Raw genomic sequence first — 25,103 nt, forward strand, 5'->3', positions numbered from 1 at the left:
CCGATCAGAAGGTCGGCGGTTCGAATCCCCCAACTGGGTGAGCTCCCGTTGCTTGGTCCCTGCTCTTGCAACCTAGCAGTTCGAAAGCACGTCAAAGTGCAAGTAGATAAATAGGTACCACCCCGGTGGTAAGGTAAACAGTGTTGCCGTGCGCTGCTCTGGTTCGCCAGAAGTGGCTTAGTCATGCTGGCCACATGACTCGGAAGCTGTATGCCTGCTCCCTCAGCCAATAAAGTGAGATGAGCGCTGCAACCCCAGAGTTGGTCATGACTGGACCTAATGGTCAGGGGTCCCTTTACCTTTACAAGAAGTGTGAATGATTCAGATTTCTTTCTGGTCTTTTAAAGTTAAGTTCAAAGCTGGGCATTATGCATTTCCTCTAGAAGATGCAAAAGCTGTTGTATTCATATCAATTTCTCATCTCTCTGCAGGAAAGATGTACAAAGATGTGTGACCAAGCTTATTCCTATCCACTAGAGGTCACACAAGGATAAGCATCTGCTCATTGCAGCTGATACTTCATTCTGTATCAGTTTTATTAGTCAGTAGTATGTGAGTTTTTAATTAATTTGCCAGTCTTAATTTCTCTTCCCAGTCTGAATAGAAATGGAATGTGATTGTGCAAATATGCCCATTTGTATATAGAATATACTGCTAGTTGTGTTCCAGATTTATATTGCTCACTGTTTCCTTTCCTTTCCTTTTAGCTTATGATTGTGAATATATCAATAAAGGTAAGCAAATCATGGGGAACTGATGATAAAACAGTTCAGTATTTTTCTGTCCACTTTTAATAAAATAACAACTTCATATCCAGTTTTCTCAAAGCAGCATTCATTACTGTTTAAACATACAGGTACGGTTCTGATTAACCTTGAAATGTATACCAGGATCAAATGTGGATCAAATTTATATCTGATCCACATAATTATTCCATACATTTGAGAGCGAGTTGCACTCCTGCACTCTCCATCTAATATCTCACATTCTGAACAGTATTTCTAAGGCAAAGGAGAGTATGAAGGTAATAAAAATATGTAGTAGATTACCATCCTTGTTCCTCCTCTGTGTGCCTCAGCACTTGAAAGCTTTCTGTGAGATAGAGACCTGCACTTGCCATTTGGATATGACTTCAAGATTTGGTACAGGTGCATCTTTCCTGGAATGGTCATAAAACAGTTAAGAATGGCCAAATCCAGATTTTTGCCTCCTTCTGCCTCTCCTGTTATTTACCTAATATTTACTATCAAATTTTATCAAGTATCATGTTTAATACTGTACCGTCTAATACTGCTGCATCATGATTCCATATCTTAGAATTACTAGTTACTACTATTTGTACCACTGTTTGTTACTACTACTTCTACAAAAATAAACAAAATAAAATAAAATAGTTGCATTTCCCATCTTGCAGCAGAAAATGTTCAGATGTAATGTGCAATTCCCAGAGATATGCTCTGTGTTTTTCCCCCTGAAGGGCCTCAAGAGGGAGCTAATTTGCAAGTTTTGATAATTGTTAGTCTCTCCCTGGCTGTTATTACTATATTCAGATTCATTATTGGTGTAAGAAATCAACAACGCATCACTTGACACTTTCATCTTGTACACTTTCTTATATAGCTAAAAGGGTATGACTCCGTATCCATATCCATATCCATATCCATGTTTGGCATATTTATGTATTTTAGATATATAGAGTAATGGGGGCGGGGATCTAAAAACGTCAGGTTGAAATTGTTTTAGTTTTCCATTCTTTTAATACTTCTTTTGAGTTTTCCTCAGATAGTATTGATATTGTTCTAAACATATGAATGCGTGCAATAAAACTACAGTGATGGTCTAAGGTCTTCTTTTGTTGTGTACCAGACAGGATGGGCACTAAGTACCAGCTCCACTTCCCTCTGAAGGGATAGGAAAGGCTTAGCAAGTGGTAAACTATCATCCACTTGTCTTCATCTTTCCCTCCAGATTAGTGGCAAGGCAGAACTAATAAATCTTAGGTAGTATTTTAGTTGCCATGAATTTTGATTCAATATTGCTTGAATATACTGGGTTCGATCCAAAGACTTCCTTCTGTCAATGGAAAAAGTCCTTCCTTCAGGTTTCCCATTGGAGGAAGACACTTTCCATTAGAGGACGGGACATTCAGATCCAATTCATTATTTTGCATATATTAGTGATTTTCAATTACATCCTGCCTTGTGATAGTCTGGAAGTACATTTTTATTGATAAGCTGCATGCTTTTTACAGAATTCACTATACATTTTGATTTATAGTACTTACTGAGCAATCCAAATGCCCTTTACAGCAGGCTGCAGTAGCTTGGAATGAGTGGAGGTGTCTCTCTGCTCAGCTTTCCCTGCTAAAACAGCCACTGTTGGCCCCCCTTCTCCTCACTGAACATGCAGGCAGGTGGGAAGGCCATTGGTTGCTGCTCCCACCATCAGGAGTCTGTGGAACACCCCCTCTCCCCGAATCTGGGCATGGGGCTCAATCTGGGGTGGGGCTGAGTTGATCTGGTCTCTGATGGATCCCAAACCAGTATCACTGTCATTATGTTGACAACACTGGGCCTGATCACGGTGCTAGCCTGGGTCTGCAATAGTACATCAGATTTGGTCCCTGTTTTTTCATGTAACATCTTTGGGGATGTCTGCATAAATTATAGGTGCTCTGAAATAATGGACTAAAGTTACTTAGGTCCATTGATTTCAATGGGTCCACTAAGCGTATGACTTAATATTGGATATCACCCTCTGCATTTTAATTTGATAAAGGTCTGCATGCTGGACTTAAGTTAGCTATTGTGATATGTATCTGGGGTGCTGTGAAATTATTTCACAGTTAGCGGGATGGGTGGGACAAATTAGCCCCAGATGATTCATGCTGTCTGAAGCAAATTATCCACGCCCCGTCCTTTCAACTCTTCATCACAAAGATCCTAGGAGCTCAAATAAAATGTCCTTTAGGGTACATAAATCTCTAGAGCAAGTCCCTTCTCCTTTAGGTCTCAGGCTCAGGAGAAACAACAGAATGTTATTGCCAAAATCCAGATATATGCACAAGCCCAACCCTTGGTCCCTACTAGCTTTGGGAGGTGGTTGACAATCTTTCCACAAGCCCAAGCTTTTCATAAAACCGTTGGTGACCCGCCCTGCCTGCAGGGTCCGACTCTTGCCCTCGAATTGTACCCAATGCATTTATACACTAGCAGCCCGCTTTAATAATGTTTGTGTTTGCGGTGGAAATGATTGTTTCCAGGGGTTTCCCCACCACCCCCTATATGAGCACTGGGCTTTAACATAGGGAAGAACTCTAACGTGGATACTTTCCTCCTGACAGAGGGAGAAAAGGTTGAAACCATTTTTGAAGCTGAGCTTGCAAACATTGCACATCTCTAACAGCTTTTACGTGACTCATAGTTCTGATGATGTCATTTGATGGTGGTGTTTTCTTTGCCACTGTACAAACTGACCAATAAACATGTGCGATACAAGCATTTGTGGCATTCAACAGGAAATGTAACCTTGCCTTCTCTTGACAGTTCTGGGAAAGGGCCCCTACAAGCTGGTCAGCTTCTTGGACAGAGAAATTGCAATTGGAGCCAAGCTGCTGGATGGTTCTGTTTTTCCAGCAAGAGGAGATGCTATTGCTCCTGGAGATGCAGTACACTTTATGCTGACATCGGGACTGTATAAGCCAAAAGCACATGGTAAACTCACTGTCGCTGTAAAATATCTAGAAAATTAGCAAAGGCAATGCTCATTTCAGATGCATCTTTCTTTTATGTACCAGACACAAACAATGGGGAAATGGTATTATTTTCATATCCTTTTTCAATGTCCGCCCCCCCCCCCAGCAAGGCAGTCCTTCCTTAGTAGGCAGCATGGGTTCTGGCTGCATCAGAATGTAGGAAGTTTTGTAGAAGGAGCATTAAACCTCACTCTACATCTATCAGTAGGTTCTCAACAAGAAGGCTGTCTGCCAAAATCTCTATCTAATGAGTGGATCTTTACAGGGTGATTGCTGATTTATAAATAGTCTGACACTTCAGCTTTTCAGATCAACAAATTTGTAGACCCAGCAGTCCTTATCTTCCCTGTGGCAGGAACAGAGGTAGAAAAGCATGGGAGGAAGTCTGGAAACAGGCAGCCAGCTGTAGAATTAGTGAGGTACAAATGGTTAGGTCAGCTGAGTTCACATTATGGTTGGTTGGCAGGTGGTGGGACTGTAGTTAAGTGGGAAACCACAAGTGTAAAGAGGTTTTTAGGATTACTTCCAACACCACCTTTCATTATTTGAGTTTTTAAAACATGCGTGAGTGAGCAATCAGATAACAGAAAAAAGTGAGTGATGTGTGAATGATGTGAGAGATGATTTTGGAGTTTCTTGATAGTTGCTTAGCCAGATATCTACTCCACTTTAGAATTGAATGTGTGGTTATTTGTACTTTACAAATATATTTTCTTCAACCATTTTTTAAATTTAATTTTTTTTTAAAAAAATAATTTTTGCTTCCTTATTTAGAAATGAGAAAGCAAACAAGCCAATGTTGTCTGTGGAGTAAATGGTACTTTAAAAAAAATATCAAAATCTAAAACTGTTATTGAAATAACTAAAAGAAGATAGTAGTGCAATAAAGGAAAGATTAAGGAAGCATATTGTTAAAAATTGTGTAAATGGCATCCAACATAAGAAAATGAAAGCCATTTGTTTATTTGCCCATTATTATCGATCTGACAAAGTATTGAATCTTCTGAAGCAAAACTCTTATTTGAGTTCCTGCTGAGGTGAAAGTTCAAAGTGCCAAATTGAAGTGACCCACTGTTCAAAGTTGTGAAGTGGATTGCAAAACATCCCCTTTCCTTCAGTGGACATCTGCATTGCTGGATTTTATCGGGAAATCATCTTCATGAAATTAGCATACGGATGTTCACATATGCAGACTTTATTTATATGTTATGGCTTTATGTGGCTGTCCCACAATATCTTCATGTGGGCCAATTATGCTAGGTGGTCAGAGAAGGGCAGATACACTCTCACGCCCTTCCATGTGCATTGTCTGAGGTGACTCTTGGAGTTCACCAATGCTTATTGAAACTTAATGAAATTGTTACAAGAATTAGCTATTGGTAGTTTACACTGGTATTGCCAGTTTTCTCGCTACTGTGTGTATGGAAGAAAACGTCAGTTCCTTTGGTGCAATTATGATTCACACAATAAATGTTGTCATCTTGGAAAATTAGACAGTATTCCCGAGTAATGAACTGTGCATCACACAACATCTGTTTAACAGAGATTATTTGTTCTCTCTGCAGGATTTTTAAAGAAACATTATCCAGCCCTGAGGGGGGACAGTTGATTTTACAGTAGTTTTATGGTTATTTTAAGCAAAATAACACAATGTACAGCGAAATAATATTTGGAACAACAGATGCTCATCTGAGTCTCAGTTCTGTCACCCTTTTAGTGAGCGTTACTTTGCCCTACAATTAAATCTGCTCTCAGCGTCTCTGTATTTTGAAGACCCGTTGAAAATTCCAGAGTAAAAATATGGCTAACGCATAGAATTGCCTGTTACGGACATGTTTTCTGGGATAAGGTGGCCAATTGATGAGGAAAAAACTGAAAAACAAGAACCTACAGTAGAAATGTTGCTTTCTTCATATTTTTGTGAATAAGGGTTTGGTGGGAGGTATTTCCTGGGCATTGGGGAGAGCGAGTTTAATGAAAAATGTAACTTGTTAAACACCATTTGTCTTATGGAATTAGAATGTTCTCTGAAAAATGTAGTGTTTCGAAATTCCTCAGTCTATAGTTTCAGAAACTCCTCTGTTTACAACAATAGCCCTATTCAGTCATGTACTTAACAGGAGTGTGCAGCGGCCACAAGATCCGCCTTGTATCCATAGCATTTAGAAGCAGCCTGATCTGTTTTGGATCTGATCTATGTCATTCTGATTTGACTCATTATTCTGGTCCAAATATGATCTCTTAAACCAGAGGTGTTATTTTTTCTCTCCTTTGACTATAATGGGAGATCTAAAAATGGCTATAGCTTTTTCCTTTTCACATAAATGGATGAATTTGAAGGCAAAGAAGCCACTCCAGATTTCAGGCTGAGTCATCCTGGGGTTTTCATGCAGAAAACATTTATTTATTTATTTATTTATTTATTTATTTAATGTCTGTTTTTTATTTTTTACTATATTTTTTAGATGCAAACTGAAGATATAGCAACCTCCTCCTGAGAGGATGAAGCCCACCAGTTTTCAGAAAGATAGTTGCACCAGTTCTCCCACAAAGGCAGACTCTGTTATTTTGGACTGGGAAAGTAGAAATCACATTCCTCCCCTAGCACTTTACATATGCCCACCAATAATAATAATAATAATAATAATAATAATAATAAATAATAATAATAATAATCAGTTTAGAAATTGGTGACATGAGGAAGGTGTCCCTGGGTAAGAAACCTGCCAAAGTTCAGAAAAGTAAGTGCAACGGCTATCATGATCCACCTATACCCTCCCCCTTGTTAATGGTGCTATCCAACTCAGCAGCATGAAAGACTGCCCTAAATCAAGCCAATCTGTTTCGTTATTCACAGTACAGACAGATTTGACACATCCCCACCCCAGTATTTAGCCTTGTCCCCAAAGTCACATGATTTTCACCACTTTTTCTGTTATCACATGGGCAAATAACTCCCGAAGCATGTATCTGTTCTGTGTGTGAAGACTCCCTGCACAATTTAGTATTCTGAGGTGCAAGGAAACTTGACATGGCTAAAAGGCCGCCTGCTTCATAAGAAATGCCTCGGCACAGTGATTGTAGAAGAACTCTGTGTTTTTCAACATCAAACTAAACAGGCACCCCCACAGTCCCTTCTACTAGGCTTGCTGCCTCTTCAATGCCTAAAGATAGTTTGAGATAGTATAGTCGCTTTGGGCTAAGCTGAGTCTAGCAGAACCTGCCTGTGCTTTTAAAAAGTGTAAAAACAGTCAAAACAGTGTAGTGTGCTGGAGGCAATCTCAAAACAAAACAAAACAAAACAAAACAAAACAAAACAAAACAAAACAAAACCCCTCTGCTCAGCTCAGGTAATTATTTTTTGTTATTGCTGTTTGTTTTCCAGATCCAAACCTGGCTTCATTTGAATCAGCTGACAGACCAAATTATTTTCTTCATTTAGCTTCCAACAATACCTTGGTTCTCGCCAAGTGGGAAAGAAGTGAACATTTTCAAAACAGATCGATGTTTGCCATCCACAAAAACACATGGCTTTCAGGATATAGCTCCTTTGAGTCATTTGCAGTGCCAGGAGCCTTCATCCACATTTCTGCTGCTTCTGTGAATATTGTTAAATATCGCCACTCTGAGGCATTCAGACTTGCTACACTTTTCAAACTTGTTGGTAAGTATTTGAATATGAATTGTGGTGGCTACATTTTCAAACTTGATTTTGGCATCCTTTGTATGATATCATCTTTTATCATGCAATGCCTGATAGGAGTTCTCATAAATGACCGATCAATTTAAAACACAGCATCCTGGTGCTGAATTGCTTGTGAGTGTGATATTTCTGTAGTTTAAATTAGTTCCTTTAGTTTTACCAGGTTCAGAATATAACTTCATCCAGCTAGCAATATAATGTTCAATTTTATTACAAATCAAGCGCCATTCCCTTCCTCTTTTCTTCTCTAGCTTGAAATGTAAAATGAGATCATGTGCACGCAGACCAGAAGTTCACAACCAGCTGTTTTGTAGGCACATGCACTGAAATTCTTTAGTGTTAACCCGTTACTCTCACTGAAACTCTCATTTGCTGGTCTGAACTACATAATCAGGTCAGATAAGCTGCTTTTTGTTTACCGACTATATATTCTCTATTTGGGTTAGTTCTCTTAATTACCTCTTGAGTATGTGGTTGTTGTCATCTGTCCCAACCTAAAACCCACTGTTTTTCCTGAGTGTGCTTCTTTTGGAAGAATTCTTTTGGCAGTTTAATTTCCAATTGTTAACTGTGCACCATGAAAACCTTGTAATGGCAAATGTCCAAAATATATACTTTTAATTGGAATAGATTGGTGTTATGGCAACATGATGTCTTCGAGAATCAAAATAATTTTAATTTAGATATGAAAGCTACCCATTCAAACACTGAGCCTGTCCACAGATATGTGTAGATGATGGTTGACTTTGTAGGCTAATGTACACTCTGATCAGTCCTTAGAGAATGCACCATGCAATCCTAATCACTGTATTGCTTGTGACATTTAATGTTGCTGTTATTTGTAGGCCTTGAATTCGTGAACATTCTGAGGAATTATTCATTGGGGGATTCTATGGTCATTGGGAGACTTAATACTTAGGAATCATTAAGAATTTCTTTGTTAGGGAGTCTCCACTGGTTCATTTTGGAATCTTATTGTGGTCCCTCTGGCATTACTAGTTCAGTCACCTAACCCATTCCTAAAACATCATCCCTAAAGATCAATATTTGGTAGAGTTTGTCACCATCATCAAGAGCTCCCCCTATGTAGATTAACTGGCAAAGTAATCTTGCCTCCACCCCCTCAGTGCCATACCTGTGTTTGTGCACTGGATTAAGTGAAGGTGTTCTGCCCAGTTCTGGCTCAGCCAGCCTCCTCCTTGCTGCTAATCTGGAGGTGGAATTGGGTGCCATCAATATATTGATAACCCCTGCTGCCTACTCCAAAACATTTGGATGGCCTCTTCCAGAGACTTCATGTAGATGTTAAATAGCACTGAGGACAAGATGGAATCTTGTGGCACCCTATAAGGCAGTGGCCAAAGAGTTGACCAACTGTCCCATCTGCATCTCATTCTAAAACTTACCTTCAGTGTGGCAACAGAACCAGGAAATGACAATGCTGCCTTCTCCCAACTGTGATAGGCAATCTGGAAGATTAATGTGGTTGATAGTATTAAGGGCCACTGAAAGATGTCACATTGCTAGACTAGGACTCTTATCAAGGCATTATCAGTCCCAGATCTGGGTAGCAAATCTGCCTGAAAGTGGTTCAAAGAATCTATAACATCCAAGACCTCTTGGAGTTGGGTTGCCAGCATCCATTTAGTTACATTGCCCCGAAAAGGTAGATTAGTCTGTAACTGTCCAAGCAAGAGGGATCCAACAAGGACTTTTAGAATAGGGAGTGGTCTTACAGCTGATAATTTTAGAACTGCAAGGACCTTATTCCCACTTAGCTAATAACATCTGGAAGCTTTTAACCCAGAAAGGCAAGACTGAAGCATGCATAGAATTAGACCTAAACTTATAAGGATTTTGTCCACATCCTCACACTGCACATGTTGAAAGATATCCCTCACAATAGGACATAAGATACTTTCAAGTACATCTACAGCTATTACAAATCTAGAGTCCAATACTGAACTGTTCAGCATTTATTGAGCTAATTGTATAGGGTATCTGTTCATACTAATATAATTAAAATATTCTTTTCCCTATACGCAAAGGATAGAACATGAAATGTTGCAAAAAAGAGAGAGAAGATTTGCTTAGGCTAGTTGTACAGTTACCAGCACATTGATTTTCATGACAGAAAGGGCCAACTGCATGCCATGCAGAGTTTCCTGTTATCAAGCCATTGAATTAAAGTGTTAATAGTGGCATTGTGAATCTGCTTACATTTGAGGGCATGCTAAGATGAGATCCTAATGCAGCTGTTGGCTGGCACACTCCAACTTCATAAAAAAATGACAGAATTTGTCACTGCCAAATGCTTGTTGCCTCTTGACAAATTCCTTTAATCATGATGGTGCTGAAGAGTGGAGCAGGATACATGAAGCTATTGCTGTTACCAGGATATAAAGTGCTACAAACATGCACCTTAGTTTGAACAAAACAAAAATGTTGTGGCCTTTTTTCTTTAAGAGGGAAAGAAGAGGTTAAGATTTGCAGTAGACTTCCCTAGTGCTGCATTAGCTGAGAATTGTATATCTTTTTAAAAGTGTGAAGTCCTCGCCTTCCAGTCATGCCAAAGAATCCTATCTATGCCAGTGGAAAACTAAAACAATTTACCTCAGCAAGTGGGATCATATCAAATGATCATGAGGCATTTCATTAATCACCACATCCGAGGATTTGGGTTTCAGAGTTTTATAAGCAAAGAAACATGGGGCTTGAATCTTTCTCCAGTGTTCTTTCACAAGGCCCGACTTGCTGATGCAGGATAATTACATGGTCTAAAAATATAGCAGCATTTGTTTAAGTTAATGGAAAAGTTACACCAGTTCTAGAGTGCAGAGGCAAAGGCAGATTGGGTTTCCTGCTGACTGTCATAAATGCTTTGCATATTAGAGCAGAACTTTTCTAACTGGGAACTGCTATTCCTGAATATAAATATTGGGAATAGTATAATTGCTCCTTTAAATCCCCTTGGCCAAAAGTGTCTTCATGAATAGGCTTGATGTTCTCTGAAGCATATCTAAAATATTTTTAAAGACCAAGAACCCCTAGAGAAAACCATTGTTTAATAAAGGTCATGTGAATATTCTCAACTTGATAGCAATAAGTGTACCATAGATACCAACATGCATATCATAGTGATAGAGCACCTTCAATATAACAGATGCTGATAACAAAATAATGTTGTAGTTCTCTGGAGATATTTACTGCAATTATTTGGATTACTATTTCATCTCCTTAAATCTGTGAATGACTGAAATTATCCTATCCATTTGTTTTGCGCATAATTGACTAAAAAACAACACCCAGGATATTCACAGAGGAAAGCTCTTATAATTAAGCATACAGTAAAGAGTCACTGTCACTGCATCCACCTTAGCTTCTAATTTCCTGGCTTTGTGGATCTTGAGCCAAAATGAAATAGACTTAAGTCTAGCCATAAATTGATGGTTGTTTTTTTTTAAAAAGTTGAGTCTACAAGCTACATGAAAGTTCCATCATTTAAATTTGGTTGTCGTGTTCCACAAAGCATGTGGCTGGACTGTAACCGTTGACAACATGGCCTATTTATTTTGCAATAAAGGTCACACAGCAGAAAGCGTTAGCTTCTAGGTACTGTGTATTTTAACCTCTATTGATTTCTCTTTTATACTGAGAAGCCTTCTATGCACAGAATTATGTTCCCTTGTACAACCCACCTTCATTGTATTGAAGTGAATTGTTTTAGATTTATTATCTAGCCAACAACGTATTTTTTACCTCAAACTATAGTATATATACTTTTTTTTGCTATAGTCATTTTGCTATCTAGAATAAGCAAATTTATGCAGTGATACAGCTGCAGTTTCAGAGTTGTTTGTCGTATCAAGTGCCATGATCGTCGTACAGAGCATTGCTCCCTAATCAAGTAAGGATTGTGCTATTCACTATATAGAAAACAAATGACTGAATTTTAACAGATGGCATTAGGTTTCTTTTCAATTTCATGGCTAGTTTTTTTTTTTTTTTTTTACAGAGAAATGTGTCTGGTCTGGTGCAAAGCCATGACTTGAATGATCAGTAATAGCACATCATTCTTTTGTTGTGAATTAACTGCAGAGGCATCCAGAAACAGTACAGCAGTGTAATGCCCAGCTATTAATTAAGTGAATGCACCCAAAACAGAATTAAGAAGAATGGAATGGAAATTGCTAATTAGGGTTGCATGGTGACACAAATAGCATTTCTCAGCAGAAATCAAATATAGCACTTCAGCTAGGTAGGTTTTGTAAAAACTGACTTATAGCAGCTCTCCAATATCTTACAAATGTTTCCGAGCCCTGCTCCCTGGGATCTTTTTTCACATGAGAATCCAGGAATGGAACTCAGAACTGTATCAGTTGAAATTATGTACATATAAGAAATGAATTCAAATCTCTGTCATCAATAAGATTATGACAGAGAAAGATTTGTCTGATTTCAGCTGACTTTATAAAATGTTCATTGTCATTTTCCAGCAAATGCCAGATATTCCCTTTCAAAATTCCCCAAATTCATCCCTGCAATTTGTAGTTCACATTGGATTCCAATGCTTCCCAGTCTCAACACGTACCTTAAAATGGAAGCCTCCACTGCCACAAAGCCTTCCTAATTCCATCCTCCTCCCTCATCTCAAGAGGAAGTTTGGAAAAGGGAATGGTGGACTTCAAGTATAATGGGCCTAAATGATCCCATCCTAAATTATCGTGTATGAATGAATGAGTCATGCTTAGTACAAATGGAGTATAGGCAACTTCACTCATTACTAGCTGGATTCCTTTATTTTTGACAGTTCCTTGTGTATATGTTTTTTACACAAAGGTAGAACTCGAAAAATGTTACACTGGCACTCTAAAATGGTACAGTCTAGGAGCTGTGCTACATGATATTTCTTACTTGTAGGAAAGCTCCCATGAATAAAAATTGTAATGTGAGAAACTGTTCTAAATATGACTTGGAAAGAAATTTATCTCTCACTCTGTGTGTGTGCATGTGTGCGTGCAATGCCCTTTCACAACATTGCACTGGGAATTACTTTAAATTTTTTTGAGGTATCAATACCATACTTGGTCCATTTAATGTTGCATTGTGTACAGCCCACACTCTGCCACCCCAAAGCATGCAACCATTTGGAGATAAAACTTCCTAGGAATTAAAATGCTCTACTGCTTGTGAAGAAAGAAAGCACTTTTGCGGGCACTTGAAACTCAGCCGGGATTGCTGTATACTATAAATAAATAGTATCAGCAACCTAAGTTGCTGTGTTTGTAATATGAAAACATTCCTTCCAACTGAGACAAACATAAAGGAACTCAGCACTGGATCACCCAGAGATGTAAGCCTCTTCAGTTAAGTGCAATGTGAGGACATTTAGGGAAACTGCCTCTACTTTATGAGATACTGAAAAGTCCATCAATGTTTTCTGTAGTCATTAAAAATTAAGATTGCTTCTTGCTGAAAACATTAGATTTCCAACATTTGTCTGCTGTATAACCTGTATGATCCAATACCTGTGAATCAAAGCACTGTCTACATTAGGCATCACTCATTGTGGAATACATAAAATCAGTTCAATAAGGAGTGATCATTCAATGCATAGAGGTCCAAGTAAAACTAGAATATGTATGTGTATACACATTACATTAAAACTTTTAAATTCTGTTTCTAGATACCAAGTTTAAATTTCTAGCTCACTCAACATGTGAGTGGCGCTATGATGTTTGTGCAAGCCCTTGTTTCAAAACATGCAGAGATCCTTTGGCAGAACGCTGTCAAACTGTTCCAAAGTAAGTATCTACATGTTAATTTTTTTTAACAATGTTCTTTCTAATAGTAACTTCAGGTGGTTGAGTGCCTCTCAATTTGGAAATGTAACAGATCCATCCATAGAGAACTGTGCAGTTTCTACATACACAGGAGAATGCAACTTTGTAAATGAAAAGAAAAACAACACATATTCAGCAGCTTGGAACCACCTTTAATTTCCAGATTGTATGGAATACTTATAGCAGTTGAGCTGGGGCGGGGGGGGGGGGAGGCACAAAGCAGAAGTGGGGACGACTTTTTCAGCCCAAGTTGGGGTGGGGGGGGGCAGACAGCAGTGTGGACAATAGTAGGTGAAGCACAGAAGTAAAAACCTATCAAATATAAAAACATAATCTCAGTCTGAATTTCTGTATGAAGGAAAGTAAGATGCTGATGGCATACTGGTAATTCAGACTAGGAGCCCTGTTGTAATATGGAGCGATACCATTTTCTAATTTAATGTTTGTAATTTTGCAACTTATCTCCCGCCTGTGCCAAAAACATTTGTCCATCTGACTGAGCTGCCTCTTTCCATTCCACACATCTGTCCTTCATTCAATACCTCATAATGCTTCTTGGCCAAGAGGCCTACCCCAGCTAATGTTTGTTATCCCCTCTCCCATACCCCTGGGTCACAAATTGCCATACCAACTCATGGCAATTAAAAATACCTTGTTGCATTCTCCCTATCTTTCCTCCTAAATAGAACTTCCCCCCACTAATACGGAATAAAATTATGCTGTAATGGAGGAAGCAGCCAGATTCATAACTATAGTATTAGCAAAGTAGGAGTGCCGTCCTGAGCAGAAATTACATTGGCCAAGCATTCACTGCAGGAGTAAGAGAGATATTTTTCATATGAAAGAGGTAAAGGATACTGGTCATGACATTGACTGTATGCATAGTCCCACTTAAAGATGTTATTAATAACTGGCATTGACTTCTGAGATTTAGAATCACCCCTTTAATATCCAGTGGCCTGGACAAAACTACCTCTCCAATCGCTTCTGTTCTTGTCTCAGCTTTTCCATGCAAGGCAAATTTTTGGAAGGGCTCTGATGGGCCATCAGTGTTGGTATAAACAAACAAGGAACACAATTTTGTACAAGCATGTAGAGGCTTTCTGCCAGTTCTAAATGGAAGTATTCATCATTGGAGAAGCATATGTTTTTGTTCCAAAGGTTACATCACATTGTTCATGAATCAGCAGGATGGCACATTAGGTCAGCCACAATGTAAGCCTGTCACAGAAACTGTGACAACAACCTGACATTTCTGCATCTTAAATGATTAAGAAATTAATAATGTAATTCACAAGCATTTAAAATAGCTTGACTGAAGTGCAGACTAAAACAGGTTTAAGTGCAAGTATGCCTGTTCAGGTGTTCTGTCAACTGGGCTCCTCAGGATATTATTCAATCCCTCTCATTCATCTCCACATGCTGTTATGTGAATAGTTACATCATCATCATCATTATTTTCTCTTTTAGAGTGGAAGGATGTGTTCCCATGTGCCCTTCACATATGGTTCTGGATGAAGTCACTCAAAGATGTGTCTATTTTGAAGACTGTACGTAGAACACATTTCATATTATGTTTAGATAAAATTCAAAATATAGTGCTACGATTCCTTTCAGTATCTTGTACAGGGTTCAGGATCTCGATCATGGGCCTAATAACACCCCCTTCCTACTTCTTCCTAACCATTGCAACTCCCCTGCTAGTTTAGTTCCATTCTGCTTTTGTAGTCCATCAGCCACAGGTAGCTTTCTAAGGGATCTAGGAGGAAAATGCATGTCAATCCCCATAATATACCATACTTAAAATCTTCTATTCCTTGAAGAACTTCAGGATAGCATACAAAGAGTTATCCCATTTCCCCCATAAACAATCCTGTCAAGTAGGATAGGCTGAAAAATGTTACCTAGTAACTTCATGGCTGAGCAGGGATGGAACTGGGTCCAAGTCCAACATGCTATCCACTATATGACTTCCATTAGTTTTCTTCTGACTGGAGTAGACATGTATGGAAATATGTGTTACTCCGGAAAAGGAACTGCCTGGGAATAAGAACATATATTCTGAAGGTTACCTTACTTGGTATACACGAAAAGTTGTTGCTTTTATCCAAAGCCTTCACAAAATACATAGGCAGTCATAGAAATCATTACATTTACATTTTTGTGATGTCAAATTAGGTTTTGAAACATTAAAATTGAACCAAGTTTTTCCCATTTTAAAACATAATTTCCTGACCAAGAAGACTTGTTAAAGTTGGAAATTGTTTCTTTAATACTGTTCTTCACATTTATTCTTTTTGGTGCATATGTATGAGCCTATATTATTACAGGTCCGGAAAGTAGCACCCATGTTTGTCTTATTTCAGGCATTGAACCTACAGCTGATGTTCAAATTCTATCATCCACTGTAAAGACACATACAACATCTGGGGCTCATCAAACTTCTGCAACAATGCTGAGTAAAGAACTAACTTTATCTCCTAGGCCAATATCAAAGGACAGAGAAACAACACAGGCATTCAAGTGGCAATTTACTCCAACTAAATTTTCTTCTCTTTTGTTGCCAAATATTACAGTTTTAGCCATATCTGCAACATCAAATGCTTCAACATATTCAGCTTTTGGTACCAGCTCAATGCCAGTAGTTTCACACCCAGTATCTGATATTAGCCTCCCTTTTGCTGTTCCTCCACCTACAACTGTGGCAGTTACGGAGTCTTTGCCTGGTAAACAGACAAGTAGTACAACACTCCCTTCTGTATCTATAGCAACTGAATCAGAAATTAAATTAATTTCTACTTCACCTATTATTGTGCTGCCATCAATGCTTACAGTTGCTAAATCACCAGCCATAACTAAAATAGCACTGGATAAAAAAGTAACAGGTGCTCAACTTCCCCCAACAGAGGAAGCAGAAAGAAAACTTGAAGGTATTACAGAAGGCAAGATTTCTTCAACACCAAAGACAGAAAGAACAAGTCATTTTTTTACCAAAGCCCCATTGCCATCTTTGGAAATGTCTTCCTATGCCCCCACAGTGAATCAAACAACAGACAGAACAATGTTGGGTGTAAGTCAACTGACTGTAACAGATGCAAATATCACTGTAGCTCCGTTTTCTACTTTATCTACTGTTTTATCAACAGTAAGGCCTGTTGGAAAGCCAATTCCTTCAGAAACAACAAAAACAACAGTTGCTTTAATCAAAGAAGGAGTTAAAACCACATTTATTACAGTACCTCCAGCACTAACGCAGCCCACCACCACAGTCCCAACACATACAAGTGGTTTTCCAGTTTCTACTGTTAAAAAGGAAATAGCACAAACAACATCAAGCATTATGCACCCCCCAAGTACTTTTTCTCATTTATATTCAGCTACGACTCTAAGACATAGTACTTCTGCCAAACTACCTGGAGTGCCTGGTACAACTTCACCAACTTTAATAGACTCAAAAGAATTTTTAGAGACAGGATTGACAAGTGCATATTCACCATTTATTCAACCAAATGTGACAGAAGCTATGACTGTTCTGTATACCCAGTATCCCACTTCATCACACGCTATGACAGTTACACCCCTCTCTACCAAAATAAGTTCTAAAATGACGATTCTGCCAGAATCAGTCACCGATAAAACATCAACAGAATACAGAACACCTTCGTCCCTGGAAACTACAAAAGTGAGTGTTGGACCTTATTCTATTGGTGTGACAAAAGTGGAAACAGCAAAATCTGATTTGACAAAGGAAGCCGCAGCTATGGGTGTCCTAGTTCCACTGGTAACTAAAAAAATTGAACCAGTTCAAACAACTGAATTTCTGCATCCTATGACTGATACAGAAAGAGTGATATTGTACCCTGGCACAGCAGAGTCAGAAAAGGCCACTGCAAAGTCAGAAAAAACCACTACAAAAAAACCTTCCATTAGTTTGCTTCCAGTGTCCATTTCTACAGCAAAGAGTCCGATGGCATCATCACCTGAAGTGCGAGTTACCAGTGCTGATACTCACCATCCAATAACAGCAAAGTCTACATCATTTTTTTCAGAATTTCCTCTTACTACAAAGCTGCCAAGCACAGTTGCTCCAGAATTGACAATAACAGAAGCTTTAGGTGCCACTGATACTACTTTACTGCCATACTCTGAACTGAGCAGCCAGCCATCAACTATTAAAGAAGTAGCATCAACCAAAGTAGTATCAACTCTCTCTTCCTCTATTGCTCTTCCTCTAACAACACTTCCAACCACACTTTACCGGCCAGAGAAAACAGTTCTCCCATTAACACAAAAAATACCTGAAACAGCAGCCACTGCAGGGCAGCTAATTGAGATAACACAACCATCTATAACTTCCAAGGCTACTTCATCTGTTCCTACTTCTCCAATGGAAAGGTTTTCTTCCCGTATGAAAGAAGAATCCACTGTTTCACATTTTATTCCCCAAATGACAGGAAAACTTGATTATTCACCACCTTCTAAAGATTACTTAACAACCAAGGGAAGTACTGCAGCCTATCATTTTCCAGTTGAACTGTTGAGAACAAGTATCCACCCCCAAATTGTTTTTAGTACAACAGAGTCAGCAACCAAATTTGCAGTGCCCTCCGCATTCCAAAGTACTCCACTACCAGGGATTCCTCTTTCCACTGTATCACTCACTTCAGTGTTTTCACCAGAAGTTCCTTTAACAAGTGAAGAAAAAGTAACCCAAACAGGTTTTTTGCCATTGTCTACAATAAAAGAAGTAGTGGAGTTATTTCCTACTGAAAAGTCAAAACTTGAGCTCCCTACCACAAAGAAAGCACTGACTCCTCCTCAAACACTTACAGCATCTAGTACTTTATTTCATGAATCAGAGCCAGCATCTCCTTCATTGTTTATACTGGAAGTACCAAAAACCTCAGCTGTGAGTCCAACAGACAAACAAGAGGTGGCATTTTTAACACCAATACAATCAACAGCGTTTACATCTATGAGCAAAAGTGCCACAGAGAAGATTTCTGTTTTGTCTAAGCAAGTGCCACTTTCCACCATTTCTTTCAGTTCCACACTCCCTGCGTCTAGAGTGACACCAGCTACCCCACATTTAACAACTACGACTGAGTCAGCACCGCTTGGGATCAGTGGTCTCACAACACGGAGTGTCACTAAATCATTAGCAGAAAAGACAGCAGGGATAAAAGAATTCATGACAACATCCTTATTTTCAGTGCCTTCCATTGCTTTAGAAACAAAGAGCATCACATTGTCAGAGACTGATGGGCAATTAGTGGTTACAAAGCTTCCTGTATCACATCCACTCGCTGAACATTCATCTACCTCTCCAGCTTCACTTGGTTCTACTGTCCTAACTACAATAGCCAAAGAACCATCTGTCACGGAGATGTCCACACCTTCATCAAGTTCTTTGTTGATACCACCACTACCTCCAAATGCTACAGGAGTCATCCCAGTTCCCACATATTTATCGGGATTAACCACTGTTGAAATGGTCTCAGGAGTTACAGCAGCAGCTTTCATGCCATCTAAAGAAACAGCAACACCGCCAACATGTGTAGTGAGTACCATAGATAATCCCCCACCCTAACCATATGAGTGATTTCTGTATCATATATATAACTCTTGGGTCTCTTTTACTGATGGATATGAAATGAAGGTGGCTTGGTTCCTAACTGCTCATGGAGTGACATATTTTTGCCTCTTTATCTTACTTTGTGACATGAAATTCATCTCATCACAGTGGCCTGCATTGTGGTATAGAGATGGAGAACTTTCAACAATATTCTGGGACATACATATGTTTGTAGAATGTAATATGTTTAAGAAGTCAAAGATTTAGCTCAGATTATAAAACTCACTATCCCCCCACTAATCCAGAAGTTGCTTTGTATGTTTCAAAAATAATTTGCAGATTCTAGTTATCATTAAGAATTGATACATTGATAAGCTAATCTATTAGGGCCATACTTGCCACTAATCTGTATTTAGCAGAACATCTTTCTTTTCTTTTCTTTTTTTTTAAAAAGCCCTCACTATGCTATACGATATTCTAGCCATTATTGTCACATTATTCTCCAGATTCAATTAATTATGAAAGGGAGGTTGTGTATGGTGTGACTTCTGAAGAAAATCTGGCTGTTGTTTGCTGATTCAGAAGTTAACGAGTATTGCCAACACTCATAAGTGTCAATTGGCACAACCAAAGTTTATTACATCACATTGCGCTTATAAAGTTGTCAAATGCTTTAATTCTAGATATTTTACAGACCATCGCCTCTACTGCATGATCTGCATATCTTTGACCAGCCTCTTAATATTGCTCTCCATGTGTAAAATATTATTGATGAAAGAATGCAAATTATGTATTCTGAGTAGCTGATCCCCTGAGTAACTTTGGTCTTTAGACGCTTGTCCCAAATACCAAGGCAACATAATCCTTGAAATATGTCCATATTGTCAAATTTATAATGTTCCATGACTACCCTCAGTTTCCAGTTTTTCCTTTTTATTATATTGATTCATTGCATTGATCTGTGTGCCATTTGAAAGATTTCATGTTTTTGCTTTTTAATGGTACTACAAGAATTGACTTGAAAAGGGCATTCAGTAGTTTGGTATACTGAACTTCTTGTTTTCAGTGAATATTTATTTATTGAATATAACCTTATTTTGATAAGAATAGTAACCTATGTTTTCTAAATATGTCTTAGCCAATCACAGAGAATGAGTGCATAAAGCACATTTGCTTAGATGGACAACTAATCCAAGTTAACAAATCACAGAACTGTCCGTACAATGCAACACAACCCAGCTGTGGATTTCTTGGATTTGGTGTTCAGATTAATGGAGATAAATGCTGCCCCAAGTGGGAATGTGCATGTAAGTTTTATCCATACTGTATTTATTTTAAAATTGCATTACTTTGATAGTTTGATTACACTAAAACATTTGTGTAAATGGAACAGATAGTGAGATTTACATACATGGGCCTATTAATTGCTGACATGATTCAGATAGAAAATATTTTTAAGTATCAATTTCATAAAAAGAAATAAGCATCATCATCTACCACAGTACACTAAAGAAGCAGACTAAAAAACAGAATGACTTATGTGGGATGTTGGAAATCCAAAGAATGAGAGAATAGTCACCATCCCATTACGGCTAATTTTTGTTTCCAAGGACAAGCAATAGATTTATTTATTTTTTAGAACAAAATACCAGCAGCAAAACATGCAACCCTTAATGCCTGTAAATACAAAAATTGTTGAAAGATCCTTTTTCAGAAGAACTAGTTCAGATTCATCTGTTATGTAGAGGCTTCACACAATTTATGTAATGGGTTGGATCCAGAGTGTCCAGGAGCAAGTCTCACTCCTGTTTGAGCGATGTGTTTGGCTAAGTTTACTGCAATATGCTCTATGTGGGGTTTCCCTTGTACCTGAGCCAGAAGCTGCAGTTAGTGCAGAATATTGCAGCATGAGAAGGCTTGTCAGCATATAACACCTGAGCTCAGAGATTTGCATGGGTTGCTGATTTGCTACCTGAGTTTAAAGTGTTACTATTACCACACAAAGCCCTTAACAACTTACCTACAAGATTGCCTTACCCCACATGTGCCTCCTTGAGCAATTGGCGGAATTGGCACTACAATAGGTGCCAAATAATACCCATTCTGCATGTGTAAGTATTCACTTGTTTAGTGTGGCATCACCTGCACTTTGGAACTCACTGACTATTGAGATCCAGCAGGCACCTTCACTCTACTCTTTTTGGCACCTGCAAAAAAAAGGGTTCTTCTTTAGACAAGCCTACCTAGATGCTTAGCAAGTTGAGGTGATTTTAATATGTTTTAGGATTTTAACTTCTGTATGCTTTAAAGCAGGCAAGCCAAACTCGGCCCTCCAGCTGTTTTGGGACTACAACTCCTATCATCCCTAGCTAACAGGACCAGTGGTCAGGAATGATGGGAATTGTAGTCCCCAAACAGCTGGAGGGCCAAGTTTGGCCATACCTGGTTGTGATTTTTTTCCTATATTTTATTGTTTCATCTTCTTGCAAACCACTTTGAGGTTTTTACAATCAAGCAGTGTATAAATGTTATGAAATAAATGCATAATGAATAAGTTAAATCATTGATTTCAAGGGTCTGCTTTGACTTCATTGCAGTCAATCCTTTATAGGTTAACGATCTGTATCTAACATAAAGGAACTAAGCAAGCTATTTTAATGACTTAGATTCAGTTTATAGTGCTTGATCAGTAGTTAGCTGTTTATTTTATAAAATACGTTAAATAAGTCCTTATTTTGTTTGATCAGGTCGATGTACACTCTTCTCTGATCTGAGCTTTATCACCTTTGATGGGCACCATTTGGCTTTATTTAAGGAAGCATCCTATGTCATCAGCCAAACTCAAGATGAAACTATAAGCATCCACATCAGTGACTGCAGCAAGATTCATATGGTAATATTAGGGCCTTGTGGAATTTTGTTATTGAGTATGTCAAGGATCATAAACAAGTGCAGTTATGCTGCTGCATATAAAAGTATGCAATTTTCTGCTGTTTCACATTAATGCAGGCATAGGCAAACTCGGCCCTCCAGCTGTTTTGGGACTACAACTCCCACCATCCCTAGCTAACAGGACCAGTGGTCAGGGATGAGGGGAATTGTAGTCTCAAAACATCTGGAGGGGTGAGTTGGCCTATGCCTGCATTAATGCAATGTGACTGATAACATTGTTTTCTGTATTCTTAAACAAACCTTAAATGTCACATTCAATTAATGGTTTATGTAACTAGCTATATAGACCTCTCATCATCCTCAAGACTGTAGAATATAGGAGCTTTGAGGATGGGAGCTGCTCAGTTTTGCATTTTCCAGCTCTTTAAATGTTTAAACCTATTCTAAAAAAGCAGAGGGTAGAATTATCTGGGGGAAGATTTTCTGTTGAGTATATGTATAATATATGTATGTTGCATTTAACCATGGAATAAGCTGACGTGTTGTTTTGATTTGGTTCTTATCTTCATTCAGGGCATTTTAACCTCTACCAAGCTGTGCCTGGCAATGTTAAATTTAACATATATGTCTAACCAGATTACCATTGACCGCTTAAACAGAAAGGTAAAGTTTATTTCTTCTGTTATAATTCTCATTCAAGTATCCTATTTTAGATTCCTAGAATTTACATGCATGTAGCTTTGTTGAGAATTGTGACTCTAGTAATAGAACTGATACTTTTCAAGAGGAGGACACATGTAACAGCCTTTTATTATTTGCATTCTGCATATGCAGTAAAACTGGAACAGGTCTAGTATTTTTTGTGCTGTTCATATTGATTTTCTGCTTCCTGTACTACATTTTTAGAGATGATATTCCTTATGATCTTGTGAAGCAGCTTCTGAGAAGTTCATCTCATGTTGGCTCCGAAGAAATCACACATTTATTCACCCAGTGTCCTGAAGGCATTAGACCAGGGGTAGGAAACCTCAGGCCTAGGAGCCAGATATGGCCCTCAGTGCCTTTTGATATGGCCCTTGAGTCTTTACCAAGTCACACTTGGTAAGTTTCTGCCAGGTCACACCAGGTCATCCTCTGGCCTGTCCTCTAGTGATTTTCATACCCCGCAAGTGTCTCAGAAAAGCTGAGACATCTTGTTTCTTATTGTGAGAGAACAGCAGTCATTTTGGTTGCCATGATATTGTGTTATTTCTCCCCCCAATAAGTGCTTTGGGGGGACCATGATCTAATGCGGCACCCTAAAACACATGTCCTATGGCAATAAATTGGGCGAGATCATGGCAACCAAAATGACCACCATGCTCTCATGATAGAAAACAGGAAGATGGCATCTGGGAAGATGGTGTCCTGGATTTTGGCTTCAAAGTATTGGAGGGCATGGATTTTATCTGCCTAGAATGTGTCCTTAAATATGATAATTATTCATCTGCCTGGATGAAAGATGGAGAGTGGTGTGTGTCTGGCTCTAACCCCTTTTGGCACAGCAATAATAATAATAATAATAATAATAATAATAATAATAATAATAATAATAATAATAATAATAATAATAATAATTTTTTACTTATACCCCGCCCATCTGCCTAGGTTTCCTCAGCCACTCTGGGCGGCTTCCAACAGTAGATTAAAAATACATTATGTGATCCCTGGAAGGTTGCTCCTCAGGGAATGTGGTCCTTTCACTGCAAAAGTTTCCATCCCTTCACAAATTGGAGGCCTGACTCACCACTCAAATGCAGCACATGTGTTGACTTGATTTTGCCACCTAGTTTGGACTTCAGAAATAGGGAAGTTGTTAAGCACCTGATAAGCAGAATACACAAGCTGTATAGGTCTGCATTAGACAATATTTGACTAGCACAGTGCATGTAAATTTCATTTCAATTATTTTTATGTTTTGTGGAGGGCTGTGCGAAATATTGCAAAAACATAGTTTTATGGAAAAGCGTAAATCTTACTGTTTGCTAAAATAAGTATGTATATTCTCCAGATAGCTGTCAACTCAAGATATGCATGGCCCACTGTTACAAAATATGGATTTAAGATTGAGGACAATGGCTTCATGTATATTATTGAAACTCCGACAAATACTAAAATTCAGTGGTTTCATACCACTGGGGTGATGGTAATAGAACTTAATGCAACCAGTGATCCAAAAGCAATGGGACTGTGTGGTAAGCAACTTTAGTAAGATTGTGATGTTACATTTGGTAAATGTGTGAAAAACTTGGTTTTTCACAACTTTTGTTAGAGCATGTATAGTAAGGTTAAATATATTCAGAAGACAGAAAATGAAAATATGATTATTTTGGAAGCTGCTACTCTGTTGATTGCTGAAGTGGTTAAAATGATTCAGGAAGAGAGAGAAAATGCCAGGTTTGCCAATCAATAAACTGCAGGCTGGTTTTAATCCCTTGGGGATCAGATTTCAGGTAGTCGTGGATAAGGCAAGTTTGCTTCCTAATTTAGAGCATTTGAAACCGAGGCATGAATGCTGAAGCAACATGGAAATAAATAGGACTGCAATAAAGAGAAAATGTATCTTACTGAGCTTTCCATAGAGCAAAGAAAAAAAATAATGCTTAGAGATTTGTTGCCTACTCTATGCTAACATAGAAGTTACTAAGTAGAATGTAATACAAGGGTCCAGTTTTTAATAATTGGTGGAATTTCAAATAAATGTCATGATTTTCCCCAAAACAGACAGACAGACAGACACACACACACACACACACACACACACACACACACACACACACAACTGGGAAAGGGAATAATGGAGATCAGAATTCTTCTTTGCTACTGAGAATAGAATAAAGGTGTGAACATAGTCAATAATTAATTAATTACTTATTAATTGCATTTTTATACCAGCCTTCCTCAATGTTGAGCTCATAGTACAGTAAGACTAAAACAGCAATGCCATAAGTCAAGTCTGCTGGATTAGACCAATAGCCCAGCTAGTTCAGCATCCTGCACTAACAATGGCCAACCAGATGCCTATGGGAAGCCCAAAAATAAATACACACCCATCCCATCCTATAAAACATGCATTAGTTACTTAAAAACAAAAGTAAAGACAATGCTGCGAAATCCTTTTGAACAGAGATGCATATAATCAAACCTGGAGTTTTGTAGAAGCCAAGCTGGTGGGACTAAGGTGCAGTCATCTGACTTACCTTGCAACCACTCATGGAGCAGAATGTCTGGAGGGTCACCCCTTCCACTGTAGAACTCAAAACACTGTACATATCCTCAGGGTGCATTATATTCAGT

The 25,103-nt window shown here is 38.5% G+C and overlaps 1 protein-coding gene across 1 annotated transcript in view; it reads left to right on the plus strand.

Annotated features, from left to right (window-relative positions):
• The window catches only part of OTOG (otogelin), a 106,268-nt gene that overhangs the window by 51,440 nt on the left and 29,725 nt on the right, over positions 1-25,103 (plus strand). The window contains exons 31-40 of the mRNA XM_028732722.2: positions 708-734; positions 3,546-3,713; positions 7,140-7,418; positions 13,144-13,261; positions 14,771-14,850; positions 15,667-18,860; positions 20,014-20,182; positions 21,623-21,768; positions 22,341-22,430; positions 23,818-24,001. Of these exons, the coding sequence (XP_028588555.2) occupies positions 708-734; positions 3,546-3,713; positions 7,140-7,418; positions 13,144-13,261; positions 14,771-14,850; positions 15,667-18,860; positions 20,014-20,182; positions 21,623-21,768; positions 22,341-22,430; positions 23,818-24,001 (4,455 nt within the window). The remainder of the gene's footprint in view (positions 1-707; positions 735-3,545; positions 3,714-7,139; positions 7,419-13,143; positions 13,262-14,770; positions 14,851-15,666; positions 18,861-20,013; positions 20,183-21,622; positions 21,769-22,340; positions 22,431-23,817; positions 24,002-25,103) is intronic.

This window comes from Podarcis muralis, chromosome 1 (assembly GCF_964188315.1).
Source record: "Podarcis muralis chromosome 1, rPodMur119.hap1.1, whole genome shotgun sequence".
NCBI classification, from domain to species: Eukaryota; Metazoa; Chordata; class Lepidosauria; order Squamata; family Lacertidae; genus Podarcis; species Podarcis muralis.